Consider the following 20,739-nt stretch of genomic DNA (forward strand, 5'->3'; position numbering starts at 1 on the left):
GAACTCTATGGTTTACTCCTTGGTTTTAATTCCTGTGGCTTCGTGTTTGGGAAAATCAGATGACCAAGTATGATGTTTCATTCTTTTATTATCCTTACAAGATATGCCTATCAAGATACAAGAGAGAAGGTTTTAATATTAATTTAATCTTCACTTGATATTCTCAATTTTAACAACTATTTTTAATGGTTCACACAGATGCTTTTATACGAAATTTTTTTTGGTTTAATATAATTGTGCATAATATAATCCTAAATGGCACTGAAACAGAACAGAAACACTTTGCAGCATGTTTACCAAAAATGCTGGTCTTTCTCAAAATATTATTGAACTGTTAAATGTTTTGGGTTTTTTAATGGGGAACTCTGTAACCTTTCAATACGACTGATCTAAAAAAGACCAATGAAGAGAAAATTACAGAAAAAATATTTTAAATGACAAGATTGTAATTAAACTGCTCTGGTTTGGGACAGAAAGTCTTTGTGCACAGGAGTTAGAAAAATGAAATCAGCCTTTGAATGTAGCTTGTTCTGTAATCTTAGTTCTAAACCAGGAAAACTTCAGGCACATTATCTCCACATTACCTCCAGATAACCTTTCTTTTTTTTTTTAAAAGACATTACAGCTAAAACAGTGTGATTTTTGAGTTGAATTACTTGAATTACTGCAGGTCATTGGTAACACCTTTTTCTGTGTTCTGAACTTCAGGGTGCTTAGACATAAACTCTTCTGTGAAGGGAGCCCGCTTTGTTCGCTTCTGTGACGCCTTCAACATCCCCCTGCTCACGTTTGTGGACGTTCCTGGATTCCTGCCAGGTGAGCCTTGCCCTGCAGGGCACTCCTGGGGCTAAAAACACATTTTAAGAACTGAGAAAACCTTGACTGTGGTAGACTTGTATAAGCAGGTTTTCAAATCCCACTCTTTGGGACGGGAACTCTGTGTTATAAATACAGGAATCATCACAAAAGGATGGCAAAATGTGCCAAAAATTGCAGGAAAATTAAATGGTGCCCAACTGTCCTGCTACTGTCACCGTGTTCTGGGATCCCAGCACGGTGCTGGAGTGACCTCAGGAGAGGGACAGGTCACACAGTTAATGCTGGAATCTCCAGCAGCCTGATGGAGACACTGGGATGACCAGTTTGCCAGGGCCAGGTGTGGGGATATCCTGCTCAGGAAAGCTCTGTCCTGCTGCCCAAAGCTGTGACTGTGGCCTGTCCAAGGCAACAACTGCCCTGCCTGGAGATGCTGTCCTGGCCAGAAGTGCTGGGAAGTTACACTGATTTCTGTGTTCAGGTGCTGTTTGAGTCCCACAGCTCTGTGCTGGGCACTGTGGCAGCAGAAGGCCCAGCACAGGCTGTGCTGCCCCAGTGCCAGGGCACGTAACAAATTCTGAGGGTGGCATCATCCCATCTCCCTGTTCAGTACAGAACAGAAGGAATCTGTCATGCTGGCTCGTGGTGGTGCACTGAACATCTCAGTGTCAGTGACCCAAACACCTGAATAGCCCCCAGTTTCATAGGTGTGCACAGAGATGACATTTGAGGCATCTATAACCTGTAGCTGGATAAAAACACAGAGTTAGAACAAGTTTGGGCCTGACTCTGTGGCTAGAAAAGAGTTTATGTTCATTGGTCATGGGTGCCAGTGTAAATAATTCAAATAACTGAATGATCTTGAAGCACTTTGGCTGTTCTAGATGTGAATTAGACCCCGGGGTCTGCAGGTGCTCCCCAGCCCCCGAGTGCCCCCAGTGTCCCAGCTGTGCCCAGGCAGGTCCCACTGGCTGCAGGGAAAGGCAAGAACTAAAGTGAAGTGGAGGCAGAAATTATCAGACCCTGAAATCACACTTGAGGGGAAGCATTAAAGCCAAGCCACCAAACGGACAACCAGGTAAGGTACTGAATCTCACCAAAGAATTTTTACTTAAAGTTCTTACATTAAACCCCCCACATCTATTAGATGATCCCAGGTACTCTCAGGAGGTTTCTCATGTGCTGAAAGCAAAAGCCCATAGGTGGATTAAACTGCTGGAGATTGACTGTAGAGTTATACCCAGCGGTCTGAAATTCAGAAATGTCAGAAATAAGTTCCATGGGATTGCTGGTTCCAGTGCAGTCAGGTAGCCTGTGTTTGGGACATGTGGATGGCTTACAGTCCTGTTTGCTGCCCGTGACCATTCTCCAGAAGCACCTGCTGTGAGAATCCCTACAGAGAATCCCTCTAAGGACCATCAACTTGGGCTGGCCTGAAGGATGACCAGCACTGAATCTAGACTGTGTTTCCCACTGCTGGTCACAGGTGGAGTCTGGGAAATGCTGTATTTTGTTCCTAGGGAGGCACCATCTGGTGAGTGTTGCTTTGTGACCTGACACACCAACAGGTGCTGCTCTCGGTCAGAGACTTTGCAGAGCTGCTTGGTATCTTACAGAGGACACTGCCTGGTCTTACCTCCTCCAGGATGTTCACAAGGCTGTGGGGGGGCCAGGTTTGCTGCTGGCGATGGATGATGGGGTTTTGTGAATTCCCTGGAGGGAAATAAATATTTGTCCTTTGTAGGCACAGCCCAGGAGTACGGTGGGATCATCCGGCACGGTGCCAAACTGCTGTTTGCTTTCGCAGAAGCAACTGTGCCTAAAATCACTGTCATCACCAGGAAGGTAAGTTGGGATAATTCCATGGAGATCTTCCAGAGTTCCTGTTTCCACCAGTGGCAGTTTGAGTTCCAGGGAGCCTTGTCTGTGTGTCCCATTGTCACACCTCCATCTGCCCCACCTGGTAACACCTCTTTGTGTCAGGGTACAAGAGCCCATTTCTTCTATTCCCAGACCTCAGTTCCTTCCTTCCTCTTGTCTCTGCACCCCTCTGAAACCTCCTGTTTCTGCCCTGCTTTCTCCCTGGAATGCCTTCACTCAGGACTGTCCCATGTCACCAGGCCTGTCTCGCTGAGGACACACCATCTGCACACAGCAAATCTGCTTTCTCTCCTCCTGCCCCTTCAGCCTCCCCCTCCAACCCCAGCACTGACAGCATCTGTCCCCTGCTGTGTCTGCAGGTTTAACACTCATGTGGTGCCTCTTCCTCCACAGCCTCCTGCCACAATCTGCCTCATTTCTTCCTTTCTCTCTGTAAGGTACCTGACACCACGCTCCATAAGCTCTGGGTCCTTACAGGATTAGTCTTTTCCTTGCTCATTTTCTCCCTCCTGCTCATTTTTCTGAGAGGCTTTTGGCTTATCATGGCAAAAAGAACTTTCCTTTTTTCTCTGCCTTCTCTGACTGTTCCAAGTGTTCCCACGCCGTGCCTGTCAACCCTGCAGCCCTGTCCTGCCAGGGACTGCACTGCAGGTTGCTCTGCAGTTCTGCAGTGTGTTCATCACTGCTGTCTGGAGCACTTCCAGTTGCAGAGTGGAGCACTGCAGAGCCCGAGTGCTGCACTCCCTGGCCAGGGAATTCCAGAGGCACCCCGACTGCTGGGTGTGAGTGCGTGTGCAGGTCGAGGCTTGCAGGTCAGATACACACTGACCTCTCTGTGCCTGCCCTGGACAATGGTCCTGGTGACCAGCAGCCCCCTTCCTGCCCCCTTGGAGCTCTAGTGGCAGAGGTGTCAGTCCCAGGAGGCTGCTGCAGCAGTGGGGATGCTCATGCTCTCTTGCAGGTAGAGTTCAGCCCCAGTTCTTGTCTCTGGCCTGGCAGAAGCTGCAGGAGGGGTGTAGGCAGTTGCTGCTGTGAGATCCCAATCCCAGGAGTGAATCCTTGGTTCTGTTCCAGGCCTATGGTGGTGCCTACGACGTGATGAGCTCCAAGCACCTGAGAGGAGACGCGAACTACGCCTGGCCCACGGCCGAGGTGGCCGTGATGGGAGCCAAGGTGAGCCCAGCCACCCTCCCACCAGGGCACAGCCACAGCGCCCTCCCAGCACCACAGAGGGGACAGGGGACCGAGGGACTTGCTCTGAGGAGCCCACCGTGGTGGGGAGGGTGGTGAGGCCAGGGCTGCCCTGGCTGTCAGCAGAGGGATGGCCCTGACCGACCGCGCTGTTCCAGGGCGCTGTGCAGATCATCTTCAGAGGAAAGGAGGCCAACGCGGAGCAGGAGTACGTGGATAAGTTTGCAAACCCCTTTCCTGCTGCCACGAGAGGTATGGATGTCTCCCCCACTGTGTCCCCTGCTTGGGTCTCTCAGTGCACACAGCTCTTAAGGAAACCTTTTGCTAATGAACAAGTTATTGAGGCAAGACCTGAGTCAGAAAGGTGAGGCTTAACCACAGCTTGTGCATGTGAAGGACAAACACATCTAGACACAACACACATCTTCAGCTGGAAAGAGCCTGGTCAAAGGTGGGGACTGCTTTGAAAAGTGCATTTTCAATTTTGTAGATGGTAGAAAGCATCTCACAACTTTTCCTCTGTAGCACAGGTGCTTTTCCAATCTGGTTGACAGCCCTGGATGCAGAGCAGTGGCCTGAAGAAAGGGACAGGATCCAGTTCAGTTATGTGCTCCAGGACTCTCTGGAGCAAATTTTTCCACTGTTTTGACCTCTAGCTTTACAGTAGTAACTGCAAATTTAAATTTAAAATTTAAAAATTATTGATGCAGGAATAGTTCCTTTCCAGGCTATTTTAAGTTAATTTGTAACCTGTGAATTTACTTATTCCAAATATTGTTTTGATTTTGCTAATTTATGTTACAGCCTAGGTCAGAAGGCCCAGAAGCAAACCCTCCCTGGTTGCTCAAGTTGGTTTCTCCTTGTTTCCATTTTTCCAGGGTTTGTTGATGACATCATCCAGCCTTCCACCACCCGCAGGCGGATCTGCCACGACCTGGACGTGCTGGCCAGTAAATCCCAGGCCAGTCCCTGGAAGAAACATGCCAATATCCCACTGTGAGGATGAGCAAGGGCTGGCCCTGCAGGGAGACTTGGCACTCTCTCGTTAATGGAGGTCTGCCTGGCAATGGAAATAGCTCTTTTGGTTTTGATTTGGCTGATAACCATCAATAAATCATAGTATATGTTTCATTTAATTCTGAGGTCTGACCAGTTCACCTCTCTAAACCTTTTTGGTGGTTAATAATCAACAGCCCCTGCCGTGCCTGCAGCAGATGAGCTGTTACTAATTGCTCAAGGTCAAACATTCCCTTGGCTCCCTCATTCCATAGGCCCTGAGGCAGAGCTGAGTGACCTCTCCCTGCTGAGGAGATGGGCCCCTGTGCATTCAGGTGTAGCTCCACGTGCATCTTTGGAGTCTGACTCTACTTGCCTGCACCACAGACTCAGAGGAGAATCCTGAGCCTGCCTTGCAGGATCCCAGACTAACCTGTTGTGTTCCTCTGCCAGACTGTCCAAGGCACAGCTTTTCCAGGCCAGCTCTCAGGTGGGTCTCAGAGCTGCAGGCTGGGGCACAGGTGGGAGGTACAGAGAAGGTGCAGCCAGCCCCCTCCTGAAGGGCAAGCAACAAAAAAGGGCAGTTCTGGTGGGACATGAAAATCCTTCTCCCTCAGCACAGGCTGGAACAGAGGCCTCCAGAGGCCTCATTTTTCTGTGATTATCTGCCAGACTTGCAGTAGGTGTTAGCTCAGCTCAGCCCTGGGCCCTGTGCTCGCTCTGCTCAGCAGAAGCTGCATTTGACCCCCAGCCCCCAAGGCACTGTCACCCTTAGCCCTGCTGCACCAGCTGCAGGCACAGGAGGGCCTGGAGTGACCTCAGGGATGCACTGGGAGACACAGCACTGCCCTACCTGCACATGGAGCTGCTGCTGTTCGCTCCCAGCACGGGCCTGAAGGAGCAGAGAGGCAGGATGGCCACTTCCCAGGGAGCAGCTCTTCCCAGGTACGTGCAGTGAGTACGGCTGTGGAGCTTGGAGCCTGCAACCTGCGGGGAAAAAAGGCAACAACTAAAAACTATCTAAAAGTACAGTTCAAAAGGAGCATTTCAGGTCTGAGTCCCAGCTCCAGAGGTTTTTGGATGCCTTGGAGGCAGCACACTCAGGTTCCAGACACACTGTCCTGGCTGCAGCACACTGAAGGAGCTGCACGAAGGTACCTGGCTGTACCTGAGCACACAGACCCTCTGCCCCGGGGGACAGAGGCAGCTCCACCACCAAGGGAAGGCCTGAGGAACTGTTCCTGTCTTGGGGTCACTGCCATGGTAGGAGGGCTCAGCTGACTGTGAGAGAGCCGTCAGTTTTTGAAGGGTTTGTAAGGCCCAAGAAGATTTTTTAGAAGCAAAGCTGAGAGAGGCTGGTGGCTGTGCCAGGTTTAGAGGCAGAAGGGAAACCTTCCCCTGTGGGAAGGGAAGCAATACACACACAGCTCCTCCAGCCTGCCCAGGGTCAGGAGGAGACAGTGAGAAATGCAGTGGTCTTTGCCACAGAGAGAAAAGTACAGCTTTGTTAGTTGTTTCCTGACCTCACTGGTGCCACAGCCTCCATCCTCTCCAGTCCCTTGCCAGCACAACAGTTTGGATTTTCTCTCTTCATTTCCAAGCAGTTGTTCTTCCAGCACAACATGCTGGAAACAGGCTGGAAAGCTGCTCTGGCCATGCTACTGGAGATCCTGAATTGCAGTCACCTACAAAAACAAGAGGTACAACATCAACTCCTCGCAGCAGTGAGCAGCCCTCGAACGGGGCAGCAAGGCAGGTTACTTACTGTGTTCTCCAGGGCAGCAGGAGCTGAGCATAACTTAAAAGCGTTTGGGCTGTGCCTCAGGAGCAGCTCAGACCTTGAATCTTATCCCTGTTCCTCACCTGCTGCATCTCGTTACCATTCCTGGCTCGGGTGACTTTCCTGAGGTAGTGGGCCGGGTGATAAATCAGTTTTCTGTGGCGCTACAGAGCTGAAATCATTCCTGGGTGGGACAGAAATAGCACCTTGCTCTCATACATGGGAATAATGAGGACATTTCTTTTCAGGAATCTGTAAGCTCCATTTGGCCCCGCTGGTTGTTGCAGCTTCCAAGCCTTTGCCACTGCAGCTTCTTCCCACGAGGTCCAGGTCACTTCAGACGTGCAGGGCAGGAGAGGCAAATTCTTCTCAAAATTCGTGACAGTTCAAGCAATTGTAAGTTCTAACAGTGCAGCTTTCCCAGAGGTGTGGGGCCTTCCCAGATTTACAGAATCTCACAATAACCCCCCAGATCAACCAAAAACACACCATGGTGGAGGTACGGAAAAGAAGCCCAGGGAGGGTTTTCCATCACTCTGAGGTTGAGTGGGTAAGGTGGTGGTACAGGACCAGGTTGTGAAGCCTGGACTACATGAAAACTACCTGTCAGCACTTCCTTTACTAATTCCTTGAATTCCTACTAGTCAGTGGGATGACAGGATGTGATGGTCCAAACAGGCATTTAAAAAGTTATAGTGAAGAGGGTGCTCATCATACTCATGATTTTGAATAGTTTATTAAATGAAAGGTGAAGCATCAGTTTTAAATTGTACAAAAGGAAAAAAAAAAACCTCATATTGTAAATGTACAATTTACAGAATTACTAGCAAAAACCAATCAAGGAGACACTCATAATACAAAAACCTATAGACTGCAAACTGAACTGGAGACCCATTGCAGGTACCGTGATCATCAATGTTTGTTATACAGTATTCTACAATGTTAAATTAGGAATCAGTTTTCCACACAGAGGACTGTGAAGCACAAGGTTTGTCTGAGAATGACTCAAACCAGGCAGCATCTGCTCTGCCCCGCTGCCCACGGGGCCATGTGAGCGGGGCCGCAGCCCCGTGCCCCGGGCGCGGGGGTGCCCCGAGCGAGGGCACAGCTCGGTCTGAAGTGCCAGCTGCTGCTGGGTTGGTCCATCCCCACCCCGGGGGAACGGCTGCAGGGCCTGGGCAAACATTTTTGGCAACTGTGTCTGAGAAGTGCCCGTGTTGGGAGAGACACCGCAGCTGGGTGAGAGCCTCGGCCCTGGGCACGGAGGGGCCGGGTTGGTTCCCAGTAAGCTCCAAAGAGAAAAAAGCTCTGTGATTATTCTGCAGTTGCTAAAAAATATAAAAGCACCTCTGAAACTGCTGTGCTCCAAGTGGGTAAGTCTGGTTTGTATCTCAGCTGCTAATAGTGGAGTGCAGGAAGGAAGAGGAACGTTTTGGGGCCGTTTTGGAGATCCTGGAGTTGTGGAAGGCCAGCTCTGCTGGCGTCAGGCCAGCCTAACTAAGGAGCAGCTACTAGGCAGAGTCATCAAATTGAAGCATAATGAAATTCCAAATTATTGAAGACATTGAAAAGAATCTCTTATTACAATGAATTAGCTGAGAATGTTTTGGGGTCTTCTTGATTTTTTTTTTTAACGTTTTTAGCTTTTTTGAAAAATCATATTTTTTTTTCCAAAGAATTACTCTCAATATGCACAGTTAACACTGAAAATGTAGCTGTAGTCCATTGTAAGCTTAAGAACTTCACCATCTAAGCACAAATTTCTATGCAGCACATACAGTACTTCTAACTGGCAAAATTAATTTACAAAAATAGCGGAAAAGGGTATTTACGGCATGGAAAGTAGACTTTGTTTTATGGTACAGGAAAATTACTTTTCATATGCTAAAGTGATCCTTTCCCCCACCCTTGGACTATTTTTTTTTAATAGGAAAGTTGCTGTTTATGTACCTTGGGTTGGCAGGCTTGAAGTAGGTAGTAAAAACAGCAAAGTGATTACTTGAGAACCATTTGTGTGTTTTACTGAGAATACTTTATTTGCTGGTATAAGTTGCTAAAAATGCACAGAGCAAGTACCAATAGAAAATTTACTGTTTTGTGTCCCCATGTGCTATATAAAATGAATGTTACACAGCATCTGTTGGAAAAGTGGCTTCATGGACATCTCTTACTTTATGTCCCATTATAAATAAAAATAAATCTTCTCAAGAGTATAAAATCTGGGTTTATCATATCAGAATCTGAAATTTTTTGGCAGAGATGCACGTCATTAGGATTCTACCCTCTTCTCTGAGAGTGCTCTTCTCCATGCCTGGGAGAGGACAGGAGCGTACCATAATGTGAATCAGATCCAGTGTGTTCAAAAACACTTCTCTGTAGCCAGAACGACCTGCTTACAGCATCCTTGCTAGTCAGTGGCTGATAGGCATAGGTTTAATAAAAATGGCTAGCTCTGAAAACATAAAAAGGCAAATGTTAAAACTGTTTTAAATTGTACAGCAGAAAAATAAAGTTAAAAAGTTCTGTTTTCACTCAATGTTGTTTTCAGAAAACATATGTAGAACAGTGTTTATTTCGACAGCTGTCTTAACAATTTAAAACTTCCTCCTCATCCAGAAAAAAAAAAAAATCTGTATTAGGACAGTCAAGAACAGGGATACAAATGATTCTCTAGGTCAGCCCTTCTGAGGTGACTGGAGTGGCCAACATTCCCGGGTGTCACTGAGGAGCTCCTCTTCTCTCCATCACCACAAAAAGGGGTTGACCTCAATCATTTGGTTAAAAATCAAACCGTATCACATCAAAAGTGTGGTTTCCATACAAGCTATCACAGTATATAGGCCTCTAGCTCTAAACAATAGAGTTCCAAGTTTGTAAAACGTCTTCCCAGACTTCAGAACATGGGCATGCCAAATCCCTGCAGAGGGAGGAAAAGACAGGGTTACCTGGGGCGGGGCCGGGGGCAGGGCTGGGGGGGCACAGCACACACAGGCCTTACTGAGTCGTCCTCGATGATGGCAGCGGAGTCGAAGAAGTCCGGCCGCAGCTCCGCGCGCTCCCGCCGGTTCCGCGACGGCGGCTGCAAAAGGAGGGGACAGCTGCCAGGGCACCCTCCCCTGCCAGGGCACTCTCCCCTGCCAGGGCACCTTCCCCTGCCAGGGCACCCTCCCCTGCCAGGGCACCTTCCCCTGCCAGGGCACCTTCCCCTGCCAGGGGGCTCCCACACCGAGGGGGGCCCTGGCCCAGGACTGTGTGCCCCAGAGGCTGTTTGCAGTCTAAGTCTGTGCTTATGGTTAAGGACTTGCCTAAGGCTTTTGCTGACTTAGGGATGTTCCTGTGTTGGGCTGCACTGAAATTCTCTTAACTGTCTTGATGCTTTTCAGTTTATGGGGAAACTTGAGCCCTGACATGGTCAAAAAGGGATTTAGAACAAAAAAGATACTGAAGATAAGATCCTGTAACATTTCTGAGGAACACACCCTTGGTGGTGTCCTTCCCCAGGAGCACAAGAGTAAATGTGAGCTGCACTGGCTTGATCAGTTCCTTCCCTTCCTTGCCTTGGCTGTTCCTTGGCCATCCCATGAATGCTGGCAGTAACCTCAGTGTTCAGCAGCTGCAACTGAATCAGTACCTAAATTCTCTCTCCAAGGCATTACAGCCCAGTCCTACCTACAGTAACCTCTGCCTTACTGTGCAGATACGAAAGGAGAAACAGGAAGGCTTCAAAACAGTGGTGTGTGAAATGCAAACTGCTCCCTTTTCCCAAGGAAGCCCTCATTCCAGAGGGGGAGGCCAGGAAGGTTCCAAGTGCTGCAAAGGAACTCCTGCCTGGAGCCACTGCAGCACCTGAAAGGACCTGGGGCTGCCAGTGATGACAGGACCTGTTTGGGAGCACTTCCACTGTAAGGAGCTCTAGGGAGCATTTGGAGCACTGCAGTTCTTTAACACTCAGGCAGCTGGAAATTAGGCTCAAAACTTTGGAAATTTTTGTTGACACGTTTAAAATTCCTTCTAAATTATCTTTCAACCTTTTTGAACTTGCCATTAGTGAGATTTACTGACCAGATCAATGACCATCGTGTCCTCGAACTCCTCGTTCATGTCCTCTAGCTGACCTCGTGAGGACATCATGACATCTTCAAAGATGGGCTCAGCGTCGTCCTCCATTAGACCTCGTCTGAGCAAACAAAGACAGAGTCATTTCCAGGCATTTAAACTGCCCAACCATCATCTTTGTCATTAAAAGTCTATCCTTTAATGCCTTCCCCCAAATCCTCATTCTGAGTCAAGCCATACTCTCTAATATCAGTGGGAGGAAAACTGTCTGTAAAACCCACCCCAGCACTGGCAGAGGCTGAAGCAGCAAGTCCCATGGAACTGCACTACAAACAGGAATCAAATTTGCCCTCAACAAGGACAGGGCAATAACCTCTCTGTGTCTGCTTGCCCTTTTCCAAGAAGGAGTGACACTGCTTGCCAGGATCACAGTAAATCCCTGGGAATCCAGCAGTGAATCCGAGCCCAGTTTCTAAGGCTGTAAGGATTCCTGAAGGACTGGGTGGGATCAGCACCAGAGCACGTGGCGCTTCAGTGTTCCCCACGTGTGCTCCCCCATCCCTGCTCAGGGGAACCCTTGGCTGGAGACGCTGTGCAGGGCCCAGAGCAGGCTCAGGGCAGCAGGAATCGCTGTCAGGGACAGGCAGGGTCCCATTTCAGCCCCGCTGTCCCGTCCAGGCTCTGACAGGGGGACACTGGGAGCACTTACACTGCGTGCCTTACTCCAGTCCTGCCTTTCATGTAGTTCATTCCTGTCCTGTCCTTCCGATTGAGATCCTCCAGCTTCTGCTGGCCCAGCCACGAGATCTGCATCTGGGGACTGACAGGGGACAGCGTCAGGACAGAGACACTTCTGAGCTGGCTGTTTATAGACAGCATCTATCTCCAAGTTCTGTGTCTGGCCATGGCCATGCTTCAGAGCAGGGTAATTAAATCACATTCATCACTGTACATGTCTTCCGGATTCCCTTCCCCAACTTGGCTCCTCTCACTGTTCATGCACAAAGAAATCCGTTAATCGTTGCAATAAAACCAGGTATGGGAAACACTGACATTGGTCCTTCATTGGGAACAGGCACCTGGAGTGGGAGCACTGCTACAATTTATTATTAAATCCTACTTCACTGTCTCAGATCAGGCAAAATACGAGCAAGAAGAGAGCCAAATGAATAATGGACACATGTTTTAAAACGTTCCACAATGTGAAAACCAGACTGTTTTTACACACAGACCCTGATCAGCATCACTTTGAGGGCCAGTCCCTCACCCTGCCAGGCTGCACCATCAGTGCCCCCTAAGCCCAGCAGAGTCAGCCCTCTGGGGGGATTTGTGCCCAGCACAAGGGAACAGCAGCAAGGCCAGTGCAGCCCTTGCAGAGCCACACCAGGCTGTGTTTCATGAGAAAACAGCTGAGACTCAAGCATTCCTCTGGCCAAGATTAACTCCTGAGTTCAGCAAGGGAACCTCAAATGACAGCAGGTAGGGGGAGAGAAAAGAACATTTACAGGTCTTCTAGAGAAACACTTCAATCCAGCCCAGGGACACAAACATTCAGAGGATTAACCACAACTGTGGGGTTATGCTATGAGATAATATTAGCATGAGCAATTTCTACTATTATTTCATTGCAACATAGTCTTCCTGGGACCTGAAGAGAATGGAAGTCTTGCTGAGCTATAGCCAAGGCATGTTCAGGTGGTTTTGCAAAGAAAACTGCATCCAGGGGGCCACGGGCTAAGACTATTGTGTAAGTCATAAGCGAGTCCTTTGCCTGGCTCCCTGTATTCAATCCTGCAATTCCAGCACTTACTTGTGTAAAAAGTCCTGTTCAGATCCCTGCTCCGACTCGTGCTCCTGGATCTGCTCCCCCATTTGCCTGGTGTTCTCCCTCAGGACAGTGGAGGTGAGCTGTGGTGCCTGCAGTGCCCCTGGAGTGTGGATGTTCTCGTTCCTGTTCAGCCAGGAGCCTTCCAGGCTCTCATCTGGAGACAACATTGAAATCACTGCTGCACTCCTGGTAACTGCAGGGCAGCATTAGACAGGTGTGCACTGAGGGGAAATGCTTTAAATGGGAAGTTTTTCAGCTCTAATTTTATATTCTGCTGTTCTAAGTATTACTACTAGCTATTCCCAGCAATAATAGCAATTTAAAATAGGAACACTGAACAAACACAGAAGTTATTGCAAACAAAACTGTCTGGCAGCGCTGCCTCCATTGCTGGGCATTCTGCACACATCCAACCAAGGTAATTCCCAATCCCTGACCTTACAATCTCAACATAAAACTGGTAATCTCATATGTGTACAGCAACCAAGGGAAAGGTAAACACCAAGATGAGGTGAAACCCCAAACTGTGGCCAGCTCAGACCCTTAGAGACATCAGTCAGAACATCCGAGTGGGGCAGAGAGGGGGCACTGGGCACAGGGATCAGAATTTCAAGGGCAATGAAGGTCCAGTTGAGATGTGCTGGGATTGGGAAGGGAGCAAAGCAGAGAGGAGGGAACGGGGGAGACTTGAGGAGAGTGGGACAGAGCAGGCAAGTGCAGCCAGACACATGGAGAAAAAAAGGAAGTTGCTGGAGCAACGCAAGTTACAGGGAGATGGGAACAGAGACGGCAAGATCACGGATTTCCTGACAGGACGTGTGGTGAGAAAGGACATGGGGATCTCCATGGATCTGTTCATTCCTCCTATGCCTTTTACTACCCTTTAGGATTGTCTAAAAAGCTGCCTGTTTGTTCTTGAATTTACCTTTGAATCTCTTTTATGTTAGGGATTTTTTTAAAAAAAATCCTATTGATTTCCTCAAGGCACTGGGAAGAAATGTCCCAGAGCACATTTGCTCTCAGGAGTAACAGGGACTGTCCTCAAGCCCAGGCTGCTGAACCCTGAATGTCCTGCATTTAGGGCACAAAGGAACCAGAGGGGACTGGATATGGTTCTCTGGTGCCAGGATAGTGTCTGCAGTGACCCTGCCCTTATTTTAGATCCTTTAAAGAGAAAGAGAAAAAAATAAGGGAGCTACTCAAATGCAAAGTGTTGGAAATCAATTGTCCCTTCTATAGATCACTGAGGAGAGGGGACACAAAGAGCACAAAAGAGGTGAATAATGCCTAAAAACTATGTCAGAAGGTTGAGATTTGCCTTATAGGGAAGCAAAGGTGCTACTGCACTTCCCCGGGGAAAAAAAAAGGGATACTGGCAAAATACAATAAAATAGAATGAAAATGGTATCAAGAGGAAAGAAAGAAACCTCAGCAGTTGAATTCTGTGAAAATCCTGGCATCCTGAAGGAAGGAAAGCAGTGTCTGAGGGAAGGGACCAGTGTTTCCCTGCACTCCAGGCTGGCTGTGAGGAATAGGAGCCGGTGCAGGACTGAACAGAGGCTGCAGGGGAGAAGGGACCTGGCTGGACAAGTGCAGAGGGGCACACTTGTACACACACAGAGGAGTATTTTGGGAAATTGCTGTATATTCAGGCAAACTGGCTTTAGATTCCTCTCTAAGGAGTTACTATCATAGACACTGACTCTGAAAACCCTCTGAAGTTTAAGGATCCCACTTACACCTACTCTGTAGTGGAACAGTAAATTAATATTCACAAAAGTGCACACAGGTCACACAGGTTGACCAGGAACAGATGCAGCCTTGTAAGAAATCTGCTGTCCCAGCCAAATTCCTGATGGACATGCCTGAAGTCTCAGAAAGAGTAAACACAGACACTGGATAGCAACACATATTAACACATATCAACACATACTAACAAAAATGGTGTCTTTTTACTGTTCTCCAGTGGTCCTGCAAAACCAGAGACCTACAGGAGAATTTCTGCCTGGGGTTTCTGCAGCTCCCTGTGAATGCACAGCGGCCCCAGAGGGAGCACAGGCACAACACCAGCAGTCCAGGAGTGAGGAGGGAGTAGTGCAGGTCACTCCACACCTCTCCAAGGTCAGGAACAGCTTTCAGCAGTTCTGACCAGCCAATTCTGGAGCAGACAAACAAGAACAGAGTATTTCCCATAAGGACACGTTCAAGCCCAACAGAACTTGCAGAACAGATGCCTTGGTTTTGCTCCACAGAGAAAATATCCTGTATTTCTGCATTAACTAACAAAGCCCCAGGGCTCCTGAGGAGCAGAGCTGTGACACAGGCACAGAGTGACACACACACGTGGAGACACCCAGACAAACCTTCCACTCTCTTTTTGTGGAGGGGGGGTCGGCCCTTCTTGTTCCTCACGGAGGAGGCTTTGCTGCTGCTGCTCCCGCTGTTCACTGACATCCTGTCGTCCTCCCCGCCCGTCACCAGGGAGTTCCTGTAGGAGATCAGGGGCAGCCACACGTCCTCCCTCCTCTCCATCATCTGCTCCGTCAGGAACTTCTCCAGGTAGGTGTGACTGCAAACACAAGACAAGGACCTCTGGGTAACCTGGGCACTGCCACTGTGCCAGCACACAGGCTGCACTGCAGCCACCACTGCAGGGCATCCTCTGGCATCCCAGGGTCCCTTCAAACACAAGTGGTTACTTTTCCATAAAATGTCTGAACATCTGGGCCACTGCCAGGAGAAGTCCAGTGCACACGTGTTAACTGCAGGGAGGAACCAAACCAAACCAAACTCCCCTCCTGGGCTGGGGGGCACACAAGTTGTTTTCTTTGTCCAGGGGTTATTTAATTATGGTATTGGAAGTGATCCCTCAAATGAACATGCAAAGGTCCATAGAAGTGACTCTAACGAGTTTCAGGCTGCAGAGGCAAATATTCAGGATTGGTGAGGGAACTCAGGTAACTGCAGCATCACTTCCTGCACCCTTCAGTCACCATTGCCTCCAAAAACCACCCTGCCACGTTGGCAGCAGTGGAGTCACCCCCACACATTCCACAGGAAATGCAAGATTTTCCTCTGGTAGCTCATGGCAGCTTGGAGTTGTTCCACAGTCCTGTTCAGAAGAGGACAAGGAGCCACACTGGACATGCCTGGGCAACAATCACACCCAGTTTTTATGGGATTCTATTCTGATTCAGTGAATGGGGTGACTTTGCTCAAGAAACAGCAGGTTCCTGTTTATTGTTTTATTCAATATTGTGAACACTTCTTCCTTCCCCTTTCATGTGTTCACTGAGTGACCCCCAAACCTGGCACTAATGGGAATTTCTTGGTTTATTGTCTTTACAGAACCAAACAGTACAACTCGAGTGCTTCATGACTGTAGAGAATCTACCTGAGGAAGCGTCTTGGAAAGCAAGAAGTTTTTCTGCCTCCATTTCTATGTACAGAACTCGAGTGTGTGGTTAGGGCCAAACTGTGAGGGAGGAAAATGACACCACTTGGGGTCCTTTACTGCCCAGATGCCAAACCTGAGACACCTTGTGCTCAGCATTTTGGAGGAGCTTCACACTGGCAGTTCTTACCAGCTTCAACAAAGACAGAAACTCTGAATTTCCAGGAGTAAGAACACCAATACTGAGGCTCCACCTCATCTGACACCCATCAGTCAGTGTCTGGTCTAAGCCAACAGTCTCTGAGAGAAATAAATGGAAATAAATGCCTCCAAGGACAAACACCTCTCTTCTGTCCTAAACTAATTCCTCAGGATTTCCCTCTCTGTATTTGCCATGTGGATTTTAGTATAAAACATCAGTAAATAGTTGGCTATTATATAAATACAAACATTTAGTATAAAGCATTAGTATACATTTTTTTCCCCAGCTGTATGAGTCTGGCACTTTAAGTGTACAGTTTTATATGAAATCCACAGATGTGAACAGATCCCTAAATGGTTCTCCCAAATTCTGGAGGTCACTCAGAAAACAAGAAGCCAAATAAATAAACATGACAGGAAAACTAAATGAAACCAGTGTTGCTGCTCCATTCCCAAACTGGAAATATCTCTCTTTCTTCCCCCAGATAAAAACCCAGCAGCAAAGCAGGAGGGAGGAGGAGCCCTGTGGAAGAGGACTGTGCTGGACTGCCAGGAAGGCTGTTCTGGCCCAGGGCAGGTGACACGTGCAGGTAAGTTGGGTTTGGAGGCAGGAAATGGACTCTTCAGTCCCATTCCAGGTGTGCTGGGCAGGTAAGTTGGGTTTGGAGGCAGGAAATGAAGTCTTCAGTCCCATTCCAAGCTGGAGAACTGCTGGCACAGGCAGCCACATGCTCGTGGGACTGTGAGGGTCATTCCTGAGCCCGTGTGGCTCCCAAGGGAGAGCTGGGGAGGGTCCCTGGGCAGGGAGGAGGAGAGGGATCCCCCACATGGGCGTCACAGACCTTCCCAGGCAGCCCCTGGGGAGGGGGAGAGGTCCCTGTGCATAGAGGAGCTGCAGAGAAGGGCAGATGAACATTCCAGTCCAGCTGAGTCTCCTGTCAGAGGAGCACCCTGGACAGGCCCGTCAGGGCAGGAGGGAGGCACCTCCAAGGAAATCTGTCCATACAGGCAGCTATACTGACTGTGCTCATGGGCACCCCAGCCAGGGGCACCCAGGGCACCTCTGAGCTCACCCTGAAGCAGCAATGTAGCACAGAGCAGGTCAATCATGCTCTAGGGGACCTATTTCTTTTCCCTGATCATCTGACTCAGCTGAGGTCAACAGCTCAGAAACAGATGACTGCAGCAAAGGCAGACAAAACCAGGAGAAATGGGCTCCACCCCAGTCCTGCAGGAGCAGCCAGTGGCTGTGTGTGTGGGCACCAGTGAGCAGGAGAACCTTGGAGAAGCAATTTAAATGGCAACAGTGAACGTGGAGGAACAAAGTGTCCTGAAGAACCGAATTTCATGCACAGGATCAGGTTAAATTAGACTGTCAGGTACAGAATGATGGAACTGCACAGGTCAGACACTGCAGAAACCTGGGGGAAGGGAGGAGTGCACAGAAAGGACACTAATTAAACAGGAAACAGCCCAATGGCACTTAGACCAACAGGGAGGAGAATCTACAGCCATAAAATCTTGTTATCCCTAAGTCCTGTCCTGAAGAACAGGACAGAGGCTGACAAGATTCCAAGATGAGGTTCTGTGAAGAGCAGCTCCACAGAGTGCCAAGTTTACCAGCTGGATCATCCCAATGTTTGCTGAACTGACAAATTATTGACACAAAGGAAAAGTTCAATGGGTTCAAGTGTGTGTACAATAAAAATTATACAAAGTTACCCAGGATGTATTTCTTATCACACAGATAACATATCAAACCATAACACTCATAATTCTTAACCCTAACAGCAAAGTCCTTTAAAACAAATGTCTTCCCAGAGAAACTCCAGCAAGGCTTGACAGAAAGAGTCAGCTGAGGTATTTATAGTTGATATTTATGACTTACACTCGTGGTCACAAAACTGACTGGAAAGATACCTATGACCATAAATCAGCAGATCTGGCAATTGCAGTTTTTAAATTGTCATGAAGTTATTCAATTAATTCAGTTCTACACTGGGCACATAGTGCTTGGCTGATGTTTGACTGGACACCTCTTCCAATATATTAAAATAAACAACAAATACCTGTTTACACTTTCTGTAAATATCCAGCAGAAATGGATGGTTACAGACTGTAATTTCCCTGCACTAGTAACATTTAATTTTTTTCTTCTAGCCTGAAAAAAAGACTGTTTTTTATTTTCAGTGCCCCATGGGAAATTTTAAAGAACATTGTTTTGGGAGGTCTCAAACTCACCTCATCAGTGGACCTAATTTTCCTTTTCCCATTTATTTTTATTGCCTTGAAGTACAAAGTGATGAGTAAGTGTGTATGTGAAATGTCTTCCTGGGACTTTCCACAGCCCCTGGTAGGTTGCTGGAACACACCCCCAGGGCTGGCAGAGCCCAGAGAAGCCAGAGAGGAACACAGAGATTACTTACACAGTCTTTTTGTCCTGTCGCAGGAGTTTGGAGGAGAATTCACTGAGCACTTCGAGGAAAGCAAGGTTTGGAGGGGGATAGTCCTGTCCTTTCTGGTTCTGGTATTTGAAGGCAAACTCTATGCCATCCCTACAGTAAAGAAACATTAACATGTTTGGACATTAACATTCATAAAAAGAGTATTTCCTGCCCCAAACTAAGCACTCGGTGAAGACATTTGTAACAAAATAAAAAGTTGCCCAGTCATAATTTGAATTTAGCAGCACCTTTCTATACTTTCCTATGCAGCAGTTACATAAAAAGCTTCAATCTCCTTTAAAAGATTTCCAAAATATTTTTGGAATTCTTTTTGCAGTGCCTCTGGGATCCCCAGTGGTGTGGGACCAAGAGCCATCCCCAGTTGTTAGACACAACCCACACGAGTGTGTAGAACACCAGTGGCTTTACCTGAACTAAACAAACATGGCCAATCCAATCAATTCCAACCAATAATTAGGTAGCAGCTGGTTTTCCTTCCCTTTCACACACACCCATGCACACCCCCCACCACTTTCCTACACAAACCAGAAAACACACACGCAGTTATTGCAGGACCCGTTGGGATCACATACCTTTACAAAGGGCACGCTGAACAGAAGCTTTAACCTCAGGTAACATAAAAATCTGGTTTATTTACCACCACTCACTTGTGCAGTGTGGCCACGGCCTCCCTTGTCTTGATCTGATCCAGGCCGAAGGTGAGGGCGAAGCGCCGCGCCAGCTCCTTGATGCCGCTCACGTGGGCAGAGGTCCTGTCCAGGTTGGGCCCCTGCTCCTGGACCAGCTCATTGAACAGCTGCAGGAGGGAGCAGTGGGTAAAACCTGTGAGCTCACAAACACTTTCATTGGGAAAGACTTGTGTTCTTCACCTCTTCCACCTGGGAGTGGCCAGTGCAGGGACTTTTTCACTGACACATAACAGAGTCCACGTCAGTTCCCAGGATTTCCTCTGTCCAATGTTTGCCAAGTGTCTCCACCTTGTATTTGTGTGGACAATACCTCAGAGAGAGTCCTGCACCCCCCTTCCCTGAACAGCATCTCTCCTGGTCCCATCAGCTCATCAGGCAAGTCCTGCACCCTCCTGCTGTTCTCTAAACCCCCATCACCCATCAGACCAGCCTGTCCTCGGAATGTTCCACCTCCTGCCTGCCCAGCACTGCTGCTCCAACCCCCAGGACAAGAATGAACTCTCAGTGGTTCCAGCCAGTTCTGCCTCCTCCTGGCACTGCCATTTTCACCACATTTCCCTGAGCTGCTGGTGAGAACACCACAGGAGACAGTGTCAGGGACAATATTAAATCAGGCTGCATTACATCTACTGTTCCTCTGATCTCCACAAGCTCTGCTACCATGTAATTAATGACAGCTTAATTTGACAGGATTCCTGCTTGACAAATTCCTCCTGGCTGGTGCCTCTCACTCAGGCCCTTGCAAAGAGCCTGTCTCATTATTTTTTCCTGAGTTGATGTTTGGCTGATGGATCTCTGGCACTTGGCTTCCTCCTCTCCAAGTTTTAAACACAGGAGCTGCTTTGACACTCACCGATTCTTCTGGAAGTGCATCTGTTTTTCTCAAGTTCTCACAGATCTCCCTCAGCTTCCAGAATGCTGCAGGAAATCCCTCAGTACTCTGGAGTGAATTTTGGGAGGCCCAGCTGATTTGAGAACCTCTAACCTACAGCAGTAATTTCCCTGTGCAATGGCTGTAGCTGGTACTTCAAGGGCCTGAGTGGTGTTTAGTGTTGGCAGATGGATTTCATCATCAACCCACTAATTTATGGTTGATGGAAAGCAAATTTTTTCAGGGAAAAAAACAAGTCTAACAATACTGGAAGACTTAATTAGCTTGAAATCTGAAAAATCAATCAGTATTTAGACAAAATGTAAGGAATATGCATTAACTCAGCAAATGATAAGCAATAGTCATCCTAATTCTCGTTCACTTGGGAGCAGTAAGCAAATTCCATGAACCAAATGGACCAAACTGCCTTCAAGGCTCTTCTCTCCCTTCCTGCCATTTCTGTGTGACCAAAGCTCTGCCAGAGTGGGTTTATGGAGACAGGGATCACTGACACAGAGGACAGGGACAGCCTGACCTGGGAATAAGAGAATCTCCTCCCAGAAGTGCAGCC

At 48.2% G+C, this 20,739-nt stretch overlaps 2 protein-coding genes across 4 annotated transcripts in view; one reads left to right on the top strand and one right to left on the bottom strand.

Annotated features, from left to right (window-relative positions):
* Positions 1-5,024, top strand: part of PCCB (propionyl-CoA carboxylase subunit beta) — a 32,231-nt gene extending 27,207 nt beyond the window's left edge. For both annotated transcript variants that reach the window (XM_064666697.1, XM_064666696.1), the window contains exons 11-15: positions 709-816; positions 2,561-2,661; positions 3,772-3,870; positions 4,047-4,140; positions 4,767-5,024. In XM_064666697.1, the coding sequence (XP_064522767.1) occupies positions 709-816; positions 2,561-2,661; positions 3,772-3,870; positions 4,047-4,140; positions 4,767-4,888 (524 nt within the window). In that variant the 3' untranslated portion in view covers positions 4,889-5,024. The remainder of the gene's footprint in view (positions 1-708; positions 817-2,560; positions 2,662-3,771; positions 3,871-4,046; positions 4,141-4,766) is intronic.
* A 2,357-nt stretch (positions 5,025-7,381) lies between these two features.
* Positions 7,382-20,739, bottom strand: part of STAG1 (STAG1 cohesin complex component) — a 159,713-nt gene continuing 146,355 nt past the window's right edge. For both annotated transcript variants that reach the window (XM_064666687.1, XM_064666688.1), the window contains exons 27-34: positions 19,256-19,404; positions 18,570-18,698; positions 14,912-15,117; positions 12,531-12,702; positions 11,430-11,540; positions 10,727-10,841; positions 9,663-9,743; positions 7,382-9,581 (exon numbers count right to left, since the gene is read on the bottom strand). In XM_064666687.1, the coding sequence (XP_064522757.1) occupies positions 9,558-9,581; positions 9,663-9,743; positions 10,727-10,841; positions 11,430-11,540; positions 12,531-12,702; positions 14,912-15,117; positions 18,570-18,698; positions 19,256-19,404 (987 nt within the window). In that variant the 3' untranslated portion in view covers positions 7,382-9,557. The remainder of the gene's footprint in view (positions 9,582-9,662; positions 9,744-10,726; positions 10,842-11,429; positions 11,541-12,530; positions 12,703-14,911; positions 15,118-18,569; positions 18,699-19,255; positions 19,405-20,739) is intronic.

Source organism: Pseudopipra pipra, chromosome 10, assembly GCF_036250125.1.
Source record: "Pseudopipra pipra isolate bDixPip1 chromosome 10, bDixPip1.hap1, whole genome shotgun sequence".
Taxonomy (NCBI): domain Eukaryota; kingdom Metazoa; phylum Chordata; class Aves; order Passeriformes; family Pipridae; genus Pseudopipra; species Pseudopipra pipra.